We start from the raw sequence: 14628 nt of genomic DNA, 5'->3' as shown, positions 1-14628 counted from the left end.
GACACCAACACCATTTTCTTTACAGGAAGATTTACCACAGATTAGCTCAACTCTTGCTCTGTAGACTGAGTGTCCGTTAGCAGCTGGGGAGCACTATGCTTGCTCCTGGACTGCATCTTTTACTTTAGTTTCCTCCAAAAAGAGCCTAGTATGCATACTATGAGACACAGCACGGCAAACCAAAGCACAGCACGTGAGAACAGTCAGAAGCATTTCCCTGATCCAAACTGAAACACCAACACAGATGCACTACGTGTGTTCTGACTCAGGCCTGTGTCATCTGTCATCCTTACCTCATAGTTTCTGGCATTGGTATTAGCTGCTTTCTCCAGCTCAATGCGAGCTCGTTTGTGGCTAAGCTCCATCTGCATCTTCTCTCGTTCCACCTGCAGGAGCTGGGATTTGGAGTGGATTCGCCCAGCTTGTTCTTCCAACTGCCCAGTGCATATGTGAAAAGGGACAGTACACACCATTAACAGCACTGCGATAACGTTGTTATCTCCTACCCTATACTATTCAGCTGATAACTGCACATTGTTTTACAAATTACAAGGAAACTATCATCACATTTGTGGTCCTCGTCTTTTCACACATATTTTATTTTGCAATAAGAAAACAAGCTACAGTTTATTTTTCCAAACTGGTATGCAGACATAATTGCTGGGAAAAAAAATCAAAGGACCCCCCCTTTTTTTTTTTTTTTTTTTTTTTTTTCAGGGCAGAAATATGTACAAGTCTGACGTTTCAAAGAGAAATTAAAGATTCTAGGATATTCACAAAAACAAACTTCTGTTCCTGAGCATGCATGAGCAGCAATTTTAGGAAGAATGGTCAGATCTCAATGAAACCAACTCTGATGCTTAAAACCTGAAGGAGTATACAACCGTGCTGAAGCAATACTGCAGGCACCAGCAAACTAAGGACACCTCACCTGCACCCTCTGCTGGTACTGCATCTGCAAGGAGTTCTGAGACGATCCTGGTGTAGCCTGCCCAGACATCCCCTCTATACGCTGTGAAATGAAGTTGTTGAAGGATCTCAGGGTGGAGATGACAGTGGTGTTATCGTCCAAGTTCTCCATGGCTCTGGAAACACACAGAAAGTTGTCAGCAAAAAAAAATAAAAGAAAATACATTGCTGCCCTGAAGTATCACTAAATGCAAGATATTCTGATTTACCGTGTTCAGAACCCAATCCGCTGGTCACTGCTGGGACCAACTCGAACCAGAAACTAATATCCAACTAAGGCTGAAGTTGTAGACCTCCAAGATGAGAAACCGATGCAAAACAGTTTGTTCTGCCCCTAACGGTATACACAAAAGAGCTTACTTTCATTTAAATAAGCTTCCCCCTGAATCTCTGCCCGTTAACAACAGTATAAAAGCTGTCTTAAGTTGCGCAGAACTGAATTCTCTCTTCTTTTCTCGTGAAGGTAGATTTGGTAATATGAGTTACCATTGCAGGACAAGAAGGTCTGCAGCACGTAACACAAACAGGACTCGTTACTCTTCTTCCAAACATCTTAAGGGCAGGAAGAGAACTAATTCCAAGCGAACAGCAGGCTCCACCATGTACGCAACCTGGTTCTGGTTTCCAAAAAGCACTTTGGTACCTAACTGGCAGCAAGTCTTCCCCATTTCACACATCACTTCTGTCAGTAAATCCTCGTTCTCATACAAATATTTGCCATTCCTCCTTCAGATTTGGAGTAACACTGAAAGACCAAAGATAAATCAAGCACGGAGGCCGAAGATGCTGGGGAGGTTTCCTCAGGAGGCTCTAAGTGAACCCCTGCAGGCACCCGAAGCCCCCCAAAGCCCAGAAGGTTCTGGGCCCCGAAGCTGTGCCCCAGGACCAGGCTCAGGGCTGATTTTCAGGCTCAGGTGCTCCTGAGAGCAACACAGTGGTTACTCGTTGGGTTCCTATCAGCACGGAGATGTGGTGTAACAGGAGCACATTAGGGACAAATCAGCCCAAACCCCAAATAAAATGTTTATTTGAAGCGAGCACAGCACAGAGACACGAGGCCACCGCCAACAGGTGACCGGCTTCCAGCAGACCCGCTCTGAAAACACTCAGGAAAAAAAACAAGAAAAGCAGCAATAAAACCAGAACTCTCATCCCCTCGCTGCACAACACCTCTTTTACTTCATTTCATTTTATTCCCACAGCCCAGCGCCCCACAGCGGAGCACCCGCGGACAGCGGGGCACCTCGGGGGCTGCCCCTCACGCAGCCCTGAGGCGGCCGAGGGGCAGCGGGGCCCCGCCATGAGCCCCCCGCCCCCCCCCACAGCGCCGTGAGGGGGGCCCCGAGCGCGGCCGGACGCGGCCGAACCCAGCCGACCCCGGCCGAACCCAGCCGAACGCGGCCGAGTCCACCCGAGCCCGACCGAGCGCAGCCGAACGCGCGCCCCCCCCCACCCGCCACTCACCGCCGCCTGCCCCGCTTGGATCTCCCTCCTCGCCCGGCCGCCGCGATCTCACGGGAACTCGGCGCCAGCTCTCGCGAGGCCAGCGGCCCGCGCCGCCGTACTGACGGGACGAGGCGCGCAGCCCGAGGCGCTACCGTAACGCCAGCCGCGGCGACCCGAAAAAAAGCGCTCTAAACGCAGATTTTCACGAGTTTTTCCCAATTGCACGTTTAATTAACGTTACTTATTAATCTTATTAGCATAACTAAGCCGTTCAAAGCGGTCTGTTTATAAAGAGAAAGATCTGGAAGCCTACAAACAGGCAGTGCTACCATCCCCTCATGACCCACACCACAGATAAAAGCGCTGTTTAATTAAGAAGTTGTCACTGCCAGGTAGACAGTGGCTAAGTTTATTTTTGCAAACAGAATTCAGTGATTCAAGCACAATCCTATCAGTAATTGCGCCTGTCTGGGATTCAAGAAAATCCTGTCGCTTTACCTAATGAACACCGCTGGGCAGCTATAAAACGTTACTGAAAACACGGGGAAATTTATCTTCTCAGCTATGAGACCCTGCCCTGCTGTCACTTACTGGATTTAGGAGCACAGTGAGGCAGCAATTTCTAAATATAACCCTCGTCTTCAGCAAACGCAGCAAAGCCACCCAGCTGAACAGCTCACAGCCAGCGCCACACATCGGGAATGCCTGCATTAGGGATCCTACATGCCAACACAGTCTGACATGCATGAGAATGCTGCCTGTTACTGCGTGTGCTAATAAATTTCATCAGCTTTTAAGAAAGATGAAGAGGAAATAAATTGACTCAACCTCCCCCTTGCCATTCCCTCTCCTCCTGACAACCACCTTTATGGTTAGTCTCCAATACGACAGCGTTAGTACTGCAATGATTTTCAAGCACACATTAAAACTCGTATAATCACTGTTTTATTTTCATTTCCATTGTTCCAGCCCCAGAGGTTGCCTTTCAGATTGTTCCTCCCTGTTGCCAACCCTTTTCTCCGCAGGTGAGAAGCAAGATTGGACGTCTCTGCATGTGTAATTAGAGGATAAGCTCAGTGGGGCACCTCCCTGGTTTTCTTTCTCTATTTGAAAAGCACGATGTACTTCCTGAGGATTGTGGCAGATTTTCCCAGGTTGTTCTCAACAACGTAACAGCCCAAGCTGGGGTTCTTAATGCTGGGATTTTTCTTTCAACACCTGCCAAATTCAGATTTCCCATCAGTGTCTGATCACCTGTTTGATAATCTGCATTTCTCCACTTTCACTTCCCCTTGTACAGTCTTGCCAAGAAATAAGATTCAGAAGAGTCCTTCCGGCTGGCCTGAGGCTTTAAAGTTTTCACCTCCCGGAACTGCTCCTTCAGTCTGTTTTGAAGAACACGGGACTCATGTCCATCCCAGAACTTACACAGCAGCGTTCCTTTAGGCTTTAAAATACTTTGTGCCAGATTCACAAGGCCTAAACATAAACTGATCAACTTCTGATGGTCCAGGTCTTTAATGCCTGTTGCATTAGGTGCCATGTCGCTCAAGATAGCGTCCACCTTCCCTGCAGGAAGCAGGCTCTGGATTGCCCTCAGCGTGTTTGGGTCTGTAATGTCAGCCTCTGGCAGGAAGACAGCTCCTTCCAGCGGGGAAATCCGCATGAGGTCAACTCCAAGGACAAAGCCAGTGGGGGCAGAAGGATCTAGATGACAAGAATGAATGACACTGAATCCTTATTAAAATGGTTGAAAACAACTTTCAGATACATGAGCTCCACAATATTTGATAAACAAAAACTTATTTCCTGCCACAAATGATTTTCCTCTCCTTCCACAACCAGCCGGCTACATGCATCATGATGAATGGTCTGCTCTCAGCTAATCCATTTATAACTTTAAACATGAGTTATTTTGGATAAGCAAGGGATACTTTATTGTGTTTTTTTCTATTTTTTTTTCCACAGATGTCAATCTAAATCCCAGACAATAGTACAGATGATCATACTTTGCATTATAAACATTAATGGCTTAAAACACGCAAACCTTACGTTGCTACCATTTTTCAAGAAGGGAGATAAAAATTCAGAAAAGCCACATAACCTATTGGAAGCCACAAGAATTTCCAAACTGGATGAGGGCTCTTCTCCCCATCACAGTTAATTAGAAGACTTATTTACATCTATAGTAACACCTCATGGTAAATTCTTACTTCACAAAGATAACTTCTGCAGACCACATGAAGATTTACTGTTCTTTACCATGACACCGGCACACACCTTCACACTTCTATCTGTGACTCTGGTGTTTGCCCACTCCACCACCTCACAGCTGAGTTTCCTCACACACTCCAAGGCGAGTATAACCCCATCTTAACTGCCAAAAACATGCACTTACCGGTACCTAAGGCGTTGACCCTCTCTACAGCAACCTGACTCCAAGCACCTGGTGCTGCCCCACAGTCTAGAACAGAGAGTCCTGGTCGGAGAATATGGAACTTGTCATCGATCTCCAGTAACTTGAAGGCACTCCGACAACGGTAGTTCTGCTGTTTCGTTGCTCTGACAAAGGGATCCTTCAAATGCCGCTCCAGCCACCAGTTCTCTGTTGCAGTTTTCTTCTTTAGGAACCCCACCGTGGTGTGCAGACACCTGCAGTGCAGATGAAGGCTCGCCAAACGCTGACAGCTGCCCAAGAAGAAAGGTGACAATCAATTAGTGCATGGTTACTAAAGCCTTCTGAAACACATACTCATTAGTTCTTATATTGACTACAGTTCCTCCTATTTATCACCAAGCTCACTAAAACCCTCAACATTTTGGGTATACTTGGCATCTTCAGTTACCTGCTCCAATTACAATGAGAAGAGCCACAGTTTGGATCAAGACCTCACTGGTTCTCTCTAAACACAGAGGAAAAAGAGATCCCATCCCTAAAGAGTGCTTCAGTTCTGCTCAGGCATTTGTGTCCAAGACTTGTGGCCACCCGATGCTGTGAACAAGTTCATCAGCCGTCCCATGGGGTCGGCAACCTCCATGCAAGCAGGGCCTTTGTGGGAGCCGGGGTACGACTTCACCAACCCACACTCCCCACAAGCCCTGAGGGATGTTTTAGGGCAGTGAGGGGTGCCTGAGCATCTAAGGGCTATTTTCCCTTTCCGTGACAGGCTTTTAAAGCCAAGCACCCACCATTTTAAGGCGAAGGGGAGCTGTGGTGATTACACAAGCAGCCCAACAGAACCACAGCACATCCCACAGGGCTCACGGAGCCCAACCCCTGGCTCCACACAGCACCACGCCAGAATCAGCCCATGTGTCTGAGCGCCCTGACCTAACTCTCAGTGCTCTGACCACGTCCCTGAGGAGCCTGCCCCAGCGCCCGGCACCTCTGGGTGCAGACCCTGACACCCAGCCCGGCCCTGCCCTGTCCCAGCCCCGTGCCTCCACCTCGCAACGCCCGCCCTCATCCCGCACACGACGCTGGACGCCGGCCGGCCGGGGGCACGTTCCACCTTCACAACCTCCCCTGCTGCATTTCCAGTGACGAAAACCCAAGGCGCCGAGCCAAACCCTGCACCTCCCGGGGCAGAGGAGGGTCGGCACCCCCACAGCGGGGCCAGCCCCTGCGCCTCGCCTCAGCCACACCGCCCCCGGACCCTCCCCTCAGCGCCGCGACATGGCGGCCGCCGGGCCCCGGCCCTGCCCGCTCCGGGGCGGTGCCGAGGGCGGTGCTGGAGCCTCAGCGGCGCGGGAAGAGCGGAGCCGAGGTTGTGGCGAGCGGGACATCGCTATCGGGAGCCCATCGGAGAGGTCCGGAGGGGATCTGGGTGTAGGGGAAGTCGGGGGTTGGAGTAGGGACGCTGAGGGGACGAGGGGTTGGGGACGGAGGGGTGCGGGGACAAAGGGGGTGAGGAGGAGGTGTGGGGGCGAGTTTTTGGGGAAGTGGAAGGGTTGGGGAGGGGGTGTTTGGGGAAGTGAAAGTTTTTAGGGGGGTGTTGGGAGGGTGAGGGACCAAAGGTTAACGGGGAATGCTACAGAGTAGTGTTTGGGGCAGCGCGGGGGGCCCTGGGGTTTGGGAAGGGGAACTGGGTGGTGGGGGGCTGCCTACAGGGTCTGGGCTTCAAGTCCCGGCCTCTCCTCTGAGAGGTGCTCAGTCTCAGCACTCTCCTCAGCAGACCCTGCCTCGCACAGGAGCCATGTCTACGCGCAACCTCTTCACCCTCGTCCTGGTGGTGCAACCATCTCGCATCCTCCTGGGCATGAAGAAACGCGGGTTCGGAGCCGGGCTCTGGAACGGTTTTGGGGGAAAGGTGCAGACAGGAGAGAGCATCGAGGAGGCTGCTCACAGGTGAGACCCAGCCCTGGGAGAGAGGGATGTGAGGGTGTCGGGCTTGAAGGCATTTGGCTGCTTTTGGTGGGGTTGCTGTGGCTCAGCTGATCCGTAATGCCCTTGTCATCAGCCAGGGCAATCACGAACTACCTCTGAGCAGAAAATAAAACACTCCACAGGAGATGTACAAAGGAACGGGATGGCTCCCCGTTGGCCATCACCTGTAAATCTCTTAACTTCCAGTCTGTGTGTAACTGGAAGTTACTGAACATTCTCCCTCCCATCCATCCTATGGACTCTACCTAAACTGAGACTTAGTCTGCAAGCCGAGGCTCTGTTCATAAAGGTGCTTAGTTTATTTTTGACTATACAGCAGAATTACAATTTATAGTAGCGTAATGCTTATGTTTTAAAGATGCTATATAGATGCTAAATTCCAGTAGCATTTTTCATGCCATGTGAAAACGTAGTGACAAAATATTAGAAACTTAATTTGGAGATGCCTCATGAACAGCACGGTGAAAATTTATTGCTTAACTGCATAGAGGCATTTTAAACGCCTAATGTTGAGTTAGGGAATTGAATTCCATTGTTCCTGAGATATGGCACCATTTCTGAAGCTATTAGCAGTGGTTCATTGCAGGACTTTCTTCTGTTTAGTCATTGTAATGAAGAAATAGATCAGTCGAATCACTGAACTCTTCCAAAAATTATGTTGCACCTTGTTCTTCACATGAATGTCATAGATAAAAAGCCACACTTTGCCACCTCCTCACTCTGATGCATGGCCAAGCTTACCTCGCACCTGCAGGAAGTTTAATGTCAGTGTGCTCCACAGATACCAACAGCTTTTGCTTGAAACATTCTCTTCAGCTGTGCCAGCACAACTGCTTGGGTTCTGTGGTGAGCTAATCAAGGGGGCAGAAGAGGCCTTCGTGCAGATACGTGCTCAGCAGAGCACTAGATTAACGTACCTGATGCTTACATTGTGACTTTTCATAGAATTTGTCATTTCTGTGTGGAGGGTGGGAGATCAGTCCCATTACTTAAAGCAGATCTTTGTTCATTCACATTGCTGCCACATACGATGTAAAATGATCTGATTAATTTATTGACTGACTTCCTACATGCCTGTTTATCTGTGCTAACTTGGAGTTAGAAACTGGAACTTTAACCCGTACAACGCGCTACGTGGTAAAAGTGCCAGTGATCTCAGTGCAACGTGCCACAGTACAAACAGCGCCTGCCAGCATGGACTGTGGCATGGTCCAATCTGCAGCCCTCTCCTCACAGCTCGAGTTTATTGCAGAATTACACGGCCGATTCCCATCAAAGTCAGCTGAAGAGGAAACAGATTCCAGAGCCAGGCCTGGCTGGGTGCACAGCTCTCATTGCCGGCTCGGAACTACACAAACGTTGTGCTGCCAGGCGCAGGGGGAAGCTTGGGTGCAGCTCAAGTAAAACTTCTTTGTACAGGCTCTGCTCCTTATCACAATTTGAGGTATTAGGCTGCAGTTCCCCGTGTGTCTCAGGTTGCCCAAATTGTTAAATATGAAGCTGAAACATGAACGTTACATTAATCCTGTAAGAATTCTGTACTCCACTGGGTATAGCACGTTCCAAGTACCTGGGCACCCACAGCTCTTCAGCGTCCCATCCTGTAAGGGGAACATTTAGCCAGTTCATTATTTCCAGTTTGCTACCTCTAACTTTTCCATTTACTATCTACAGAGCCAAACAGCTCACAGATAAATAGCTTAGAAAATCACAGTAATGTTGTGCTCATTGTTCAATTATTGCAGTCCATAAAATTAGGCTTTTAGCTTTCTTGCTGGAAAACTACCTCTATTCTAGGCATGGTTTCCCAGGAAGATCAACTAAAACTAGTTAAGGTATTAGACTAGAATATAATTTTGATGGATAGAATCCAAGAAATTAATGCTAAAGACAGCTGGAGCCTTTAAGATAACTTCCATTATCTTGTGAATTGTTAAGTCACTGCCAAACACACAACTAGATTAATTATTAACCTTAACTGAAGTAGCGTTGCAAAGTATTCCTTATTTTTGTACACTAGAATAATCATGACTAACATAAAGCTACGCTTTCTTAAAGGCAAGTTTTGTTTTTAAAAGGAAAAGCCCTGAACGTGTAGCATAAACAGCAAATAATTTGATGTGCTTCAAGTAGCCACACGTGGTGATGCACTGAAAGCAGCTGTTCAGCAAGTCTCTCAGAGTGCCCTTAGAAGTCTTGCCTTGTAGCCTCTCTCTTACGCTAAGTGTATTTCCAAGGAGCAGAAATGGAAATTTTATACAATTGCTTTGTGTTTCTATATGGCATCTGACTGGGAGATGCTATTCCTGATGTGCCATGTGCAAATAACGTTACATAGTGCGTGTTAGTACTTGGGCTTCATTTTGCCTCAGAAGTAGCCGAGTTTGTGGCAAGCACAGATGTTCTAATAGTGCTTACTTGTGTCCCCACAGTTCTAAAAGCCTTAGCTTGTAGGCTAAGCCTTCTGCTTGTCTAAATAAAGCCTATTTCAGAGTTTTTAAGCCACATCCAGCTACAGTCTTAGCACATACGAGTTAGCCCTTTTTTTAACAGATCTTGGGAAAGATCAGCCCATGGCAAGGGGTGTAAATTACACAAATCTGTTTTTGTGAATCTAACCCCTCTGACACAGATTACTTCCTACCAGCATCTGGAGCCTCGTAGTCACTCATAAGCCAGTCTGACACTGCCCCACTCTGGTACTAGTCTTAATATCGTAACGTAAGCCAGAACTCTGCTTTGCTGCAGGTACAGTTTTCACCTTTAATTCACTTTGGGTGTTTTGAATGTGCATGTAAAGGCAGTAACTGCTTTTTTGTTCTCCCACTGCTTGTTTTGATGTCAAGTCTATTTCACATACAGGGAACTCAAGGAAGAGAGCGGACTGACGGTGGATACCTTGCAGAAGATGGGCCAGATCACATTTGAATTTGTAGGCAGCCCTGAACTCCTGGAAGTTCACGTCTTCCGGGCAGATCATTTTAACGGCGAGCCAAAAGAAAGTGATGGTAGGTGCTACCTCTCCTCTAGTGGAGGAGAAGCATGGGCATTCTCCTTTGAGACAGTATTGCTCATAAATAAATGCAGAAGTATTCACACAGAATTTCTTTTGAGAAGGGAGGCAGCCGGGCTGTAAACAGAAGCTGTTTGTTTGACAGACATTCAAAACTCCAGGCAGCAAAAAAAGCAAGACACAATTTCATGCCAAGTTGTTTTCTCCCACCAGAAATGCGGCCTCAGTGGTTTCAGCTGGATGAGGTGCCATTCAGTCAGATGTGGCCAGATGATACCTATTGGTTTCCCCTGCTGCTTCAGAAAAAGAAGTTTCGTGGCTACTTTAAGTTCCAAGGACAAGACACTATCCTGGAGCACACCCTGGAAGAAGTGGAGGAAATTTAAGAAGAAAACAGACGCATTCATCCCACACGATGCCTACAGTGAGCTAGAACGCCATGAGTACTTACAGGGGTCTCCTTTCTCAGCTCCCCAGCAGAGATTTATCTGCCGGGTCACTGGGAAGTAAAGAAAGTAAGGGCATTTCTTAAAGCAGATATAGATGTAAGGAGACTTTCCATGCTGTGAAGTCCCTGGCTGTAGTATGGTTTAGTGGTTACTTGATGACAACTCTGAAGAACGTGCAGTTAACCCTTGTTTCTCAGGTGGTTAATGTGGTAGGCTTTTCCATCATGGCTGTAACTCTTTTTTTAAAAGATTAAAAATATTTTTCAGTAAAATAATTTGTTTTCCTATTATGAACATCTGGCTAATTTCTAGACTGTTTAAGGGCCTTTCAGGAATTGGCTTCCTTTCACAGAAACTCTTAAGTGGACTGTTTCTCAGACTAAGCAGAATCTGTCAAGTATATTCTCTGTGCCTGTTCCTAGATAGTTCCCAATGTAGCATTAGTTCATGGGAGAAGGTAACATTTTATCAGTGCTGTGAAAACCCTTTGAAAAGTTTAGGTAGTGATCCTTTCAGGATTCCCCTGCTGAAGACAGCATAAGATTATAGGAGTTAAGAAAACAAAAAGTCTGAAGCAGATGTATTGCACTGTTTGAGCCCTGGTTTCACTTGGACTTTAGACTGTGAGCTTAGCTGTTTCAAGCATTTTGTACTGACAGGTAAAAATAATCTGGACAAAATCCCACCCAGGTTCCAGCAAGTCCATGTCACACAGTGCAGTCACCCAGGGCTGCAGCCTCTGCCACGTGCCAGCAGCAGGTGACCTGTTCAGCCCAGCTCTGCATGGTGGGGAGTGAAAGATGCATCAAACTGCTAGAAATAACACATCACATATGTAACTTTATACAAGGTCTTTTTTTTTTTTTTCTTTTAAACACTTTTACAAACACATATAACACTTACAGATAGAATCTTGGAATGTAATATAGGATCTGTAAACATTTCCAGTCTACCAGCTGTAGTAATAGTTCTTTAATTCCTGCATTTGGATAAAGTGCTTCATACATAAGGCTATTTGAGCAAAGCAAAGATACAAGATATTCCAGGCAGGCAAAATTCATACCCTCTGAACAAGATTGTTTCTTCTCATCTCCCTCCAGCAGTCCTGAATAATTTATACCACCCAAAAATGCCCTTCTTCATATGCTCAATAAGCCACAGGTCAGACTTAAAGGATAAGAGTTAACATCTTATACTCTTACCTTTCCTTTTGTGCTGCACAATGACTTATTTATGGAGTTTTTGATACCTCTGCCTCTGACGTAGCAATAAGGGTTTCTGACTGTTCTAGTGGAGAGAATGGCTTGAGGCAAGCAGAGGAGAGAAAATAAGCACAAGGGTGTAAGTTGCTCACAACAGGATGTAAAACCTTACTGCACGGTAGGAAAGGGAGTGACTGGCAGCTGATACCTGTTATGTTCTCTTGATTTATTTCCTGGTGGAAACTGTAAATTGCATGGTCAAGAGGGAGCAAATTACTTCCTATTCCTCCAGGAATTTAGGTAGGGGAAGAACAAGTTTGGCTCAGGCCTGCACTTGTATTTGCTATCCCCTATTCTCAGGTCAATTCAATCCTTTTATGAAGATACTTCCACCAGCACTGAATTTTAGCTCATGTCAAGAAGTAGTGACTATTTATTGTTCCTGCTGCAGTTGTGGAGGCTGATTCTGTCCCCAGCTGGTGCTCTTTGTCTTCTAGGAACAGCAGAAATTGAAGACTCTGAATTAGCCTCTTACAAATTCCAGGAATTACACCCTTGCGTGATCAAAGTAGAAGAGTAAAAGCGCTGGAATGCAGCAAGGCACAGTGGAAAATGTGTTACAAGGAGCAAAGTTCAAGGCAGATGGAAGGAGAGGGAAAGAAGCAAAGACCAAAGTTGTACTGTAAAACTAAGAGGTTGGGAAGCTTTTCAACATGTGGTATCAGTCAAAAAGCCTGTATATTGCCACTTCACAGCTCAGAGCAGAGGTGACCTTAACAGTGACCAAAACAAATAGCCCTTTTGATAAAGACATTCTTCAGGCTCTCCACTGTTTACTACCCTGGTATCTCCATGATATTTGACAGAGACACTGACAGAAAAAATTGGAGGCCTTTTCTCCAATTGTTATTTTAAACACAAGGAAGTCACCATGAGTTCAAGCGCTACGCAGAAAGCTTCCATCCAAGAAGGCACATTAACTCTTTGGTGCTACACCTTACATTTATCAGTTCTTGGCTAGGCAGCACACACTTTTCTGTTAGGCTTATGGGTTGCTTAGTGTTTATTGCAGTCTACCCTACTACCAGCAACGGGACCAACAACTGAAGTCTTGTTCTCTCCCCTGTACATAGCTGAACTGTTTGCTGCAGAGGGCAATAGCATAGAGGTAATGAGTACTGGCTCCCCTACATTGTAAACTAGGATAGAGAACTGAAATTAACGTGATTAATTCCCTGCTACATTCCTCTAGAGCAAGGAAGCTGTACTTGATGCTGCTCTCCTCGAGTCCGACACATTCCTAAACTGAACAGGGCAAGTACAGCAAGGAAATTCCTCACCTACTGAGGTAAACGTGACACTGCTAGTTGCACACTGACCAGTCTCCCAGAAGCAAGGTTTGCAAACGAAGGGTTGCATGAAACAGTGTGCATTGTTCAGGAGTGAGACAGAAGCTTGACAGTCCTGTATGAAATGAACTCTGAAAGTGCCATTAGCTGTATGAACTCTGAGAATACCTGGCCTACATTCTCAAAACGCTTGGTGAACAGATTGGGCAAAAAAAAAAAAAAAAAGCAAAACAAAAAAATCACACCCCAAAACTGTTGTCCTCCAAGAGGCAAGGGCTGACAGTGGAGGAGTGGGTGTTTGCTCAAATCAACATAATTCCAGTTTTTTACAGGTTACGTGCTCTATGCACACATGTAGCAGTCTGTGCATTTGAATTACAGACTTTTTGAATTAAAGAATAATTGCTTTGAAGGAGAGCAGGAAAGATAAGTTAATTAGTCTAAAGCCCAACTCTGTTTATGTTTTGTTTTTTTTGGAAGTCTGAAGTTGCAACTTCTTTTTCTAAATGTGAGAAGTGCAACGTTTCATTCAGAACTTGCAAAGTACTAGCCCACGGAACATACCCTCGTCATCTATCCCAGCCAAACAAGAAACATAGAAAACATCGGATCTTCCTCCAAAACATACAGCGTTTTCTCAATTTGACTGCTCACATCAATGAAACGACCCTTAATAACAAAGGATGACTAAGACAAAGCAAGTCACAATCTCTAACCAGCCAGCACCTTCTACAGATAGGAGAAATGAAGAGCATCCAAAAATACGGTAAAATGTTCTTTGCACTTTTAACAACAAACTATCTTCCTAATCAAGGCAATGTCAAGCAACAAAACAAAACAAATTGTGCCATTCTTGAGACAATGTCTCATTTGTCATTATACTGCAGAATCATTTCCCTCCCCAGCCAGTTTGCTCTGGTTTATGAGCAGAACCTCTTCCACGTCACTTTGGGAATCTTCAGGAGAGGGAATCAGAACTGCCACAGCCATTTCCAGTTAATGCCTCAATGGACAAGGCCAGTACGTAGGAGGAAAGACTTGGAAGAGAGTTAACATTTAAACTGCTATAAAAAGCTCTTGATAGTGTATTCTGAGCAGGGTTGTTAAACCAGGCATCCTACACGCTTAAGGCTCAGCACCCAAGAAATTCACCCACATTCAGTGCACTTTACCATGTATCTGGGGGGGAGGGCTGTATGTAATGGATATGCTTGTCTCGTGAATCTGGGCAAATAGCTTATTATCTTACTCCTAAATGAAGAAACTAACCCATAATTTCCACGTGGTCTAGGAAGATCTTCATGCTGCATTTAATTTTCTAAACAAAAGAAAAAAAAAGCTTTTGTGATTACAGGATTTAAGTGATTTAAATATATTTCCTACTACTGAAAGTACCCCCAAAAGGGAAAATACTGTAATGGTTCCAGTTTAACAGCAAGCATTCATTCCTGTTAATAAGCTTCCTCTTTACCCGCTCAGAGAAAACGCTAAGATGTCATCTCTCAAATTTCCCTTTGACAACTCATTTGGTCCCACAGAAGGTAGGTTCAGGGGAGTCTTATTCGTGTAGAGTTTTGTTGCACACGTTTGCAGTTTCTTCACTTATCAGTTTCTCTAAAGGATATGCACAATTTCCTCTACAGTAACATGACATGCAAGTTCTTCTCCCCCCTGCCATTTCCCCCATGAGGAAAAGTCACTGGAGATACAAAGTGAGACATGGAAAATGTTTAGTCCCTTTATCACAGTCAGAAAAAAAAAAAAAAAACATTACTGAGGGCCGTGCTCCTTTTAGAGATAAAAAACTGTCACT

At 45.9% G+C, this 14628-nt stretch overlaps 3 protein-coding genes across 4 annotated transcripts in view; 1 reads left to right on the top strand and 2 right to left on the bottom strand.

Moving 5' to 3' along the window:
- MAD1L1 (mitotic arrest deficient 1 like 1) overlaps nt 1-2474 on the bottom strand; it is a 347666-nt gene extending 345192 nt beyond the window's left edge. Inside the window, exons 1-3 of the mRNA XM_032197489.1 lie at nt 2434-2474; nt 932-1085; nt 294-434 (exon numbers count right to left, since the gene is read on the bottom strand). Of these exons, the coding sequence (XP_032053380.1) occupies nt 294-434; nt 932-1081 (291 nt within the window). The 5' untranslated portion in view covers nt 1082-1085; nt 2434-2474. The remainder of the gene's footprint in view (nt 1-293; nt 435-931; nt 1086-2433) is intronic.
- Nucleotides 2475-3328: 854 nt separating this feature from the next.
- MRM2 (mitochondrial rRNA methyltransferase 2) lies at nt 3329-6018 on the bottom strand. The gene is made up of 3 exons (XM_032197670.1): nt 5863-6018; nt 4814-5103; nt 3329-4122 (listed from the first exon to the last, which is right to left on the bottom strand). Exons 1-3 carry the CDS (start codon nt 5880-5882, stop codon nt 3698-3700), a joined length of 735 nt encoding a protein of 244 aa, XP_032053561.1. The 5' UTR covers nt 5883-6018; the 3' UTR covers nt 3329-3697.
- Nucleotides 6019-6169: 151 nt separating this feature from the next.
- On the top strand, nt 6170-10543 carry NUDT1 (nudix hydrolase 1). 2 transcript variants are annotated; one of them, XM_032197259.1, is made up of 4 exons: nt 6170-6225; nt 6591-6763; nt 9665-9810; nt 10029-10543. In XM_032197259.1, the coding sequence occupies exons 2-4, from the start codon at nt 6612-6614 to the stop codon at nt 10199-10201; spliced, it is 471 nt and encodes a 156-aa protein (XP_032053150.1). In that variant the 5' UTR covers nt 6170-6225; nt 6591-6611; the 3' UTR covers nt 10202-10543. The 2 variants fall into 2 exon arrangements, with proteins under 2 accessions (XP_032053150.1, XP_032053151.1); XM_032197260.1 differs by having other exon boundaries at nt 6173-6225; nt 6588-6763.
- Nucleotides 10544-14628: the final 4085 nt, after the last annotated feature.

Source organism: Aythya fuligula, chromosome 15 (assembly GCF_009819795.1).
Source record: "Aythya fuligula isolate bAytFul2 chromosome 15, bAytFul2.pri, whole genome shotgun sequence".
In the NCBI taxonomy this organism is placed as follows: Eukaryota; Metazoa; Chordata; class Aves; order Anseriformes; family Anatidae; genus Aythya; species Aythya fuligula.
The sequence above is the reverse complement of the archived record's forward strand: the minus strand, read 5'-3'. Positions and strand labels throughout refer to the sequence as shown.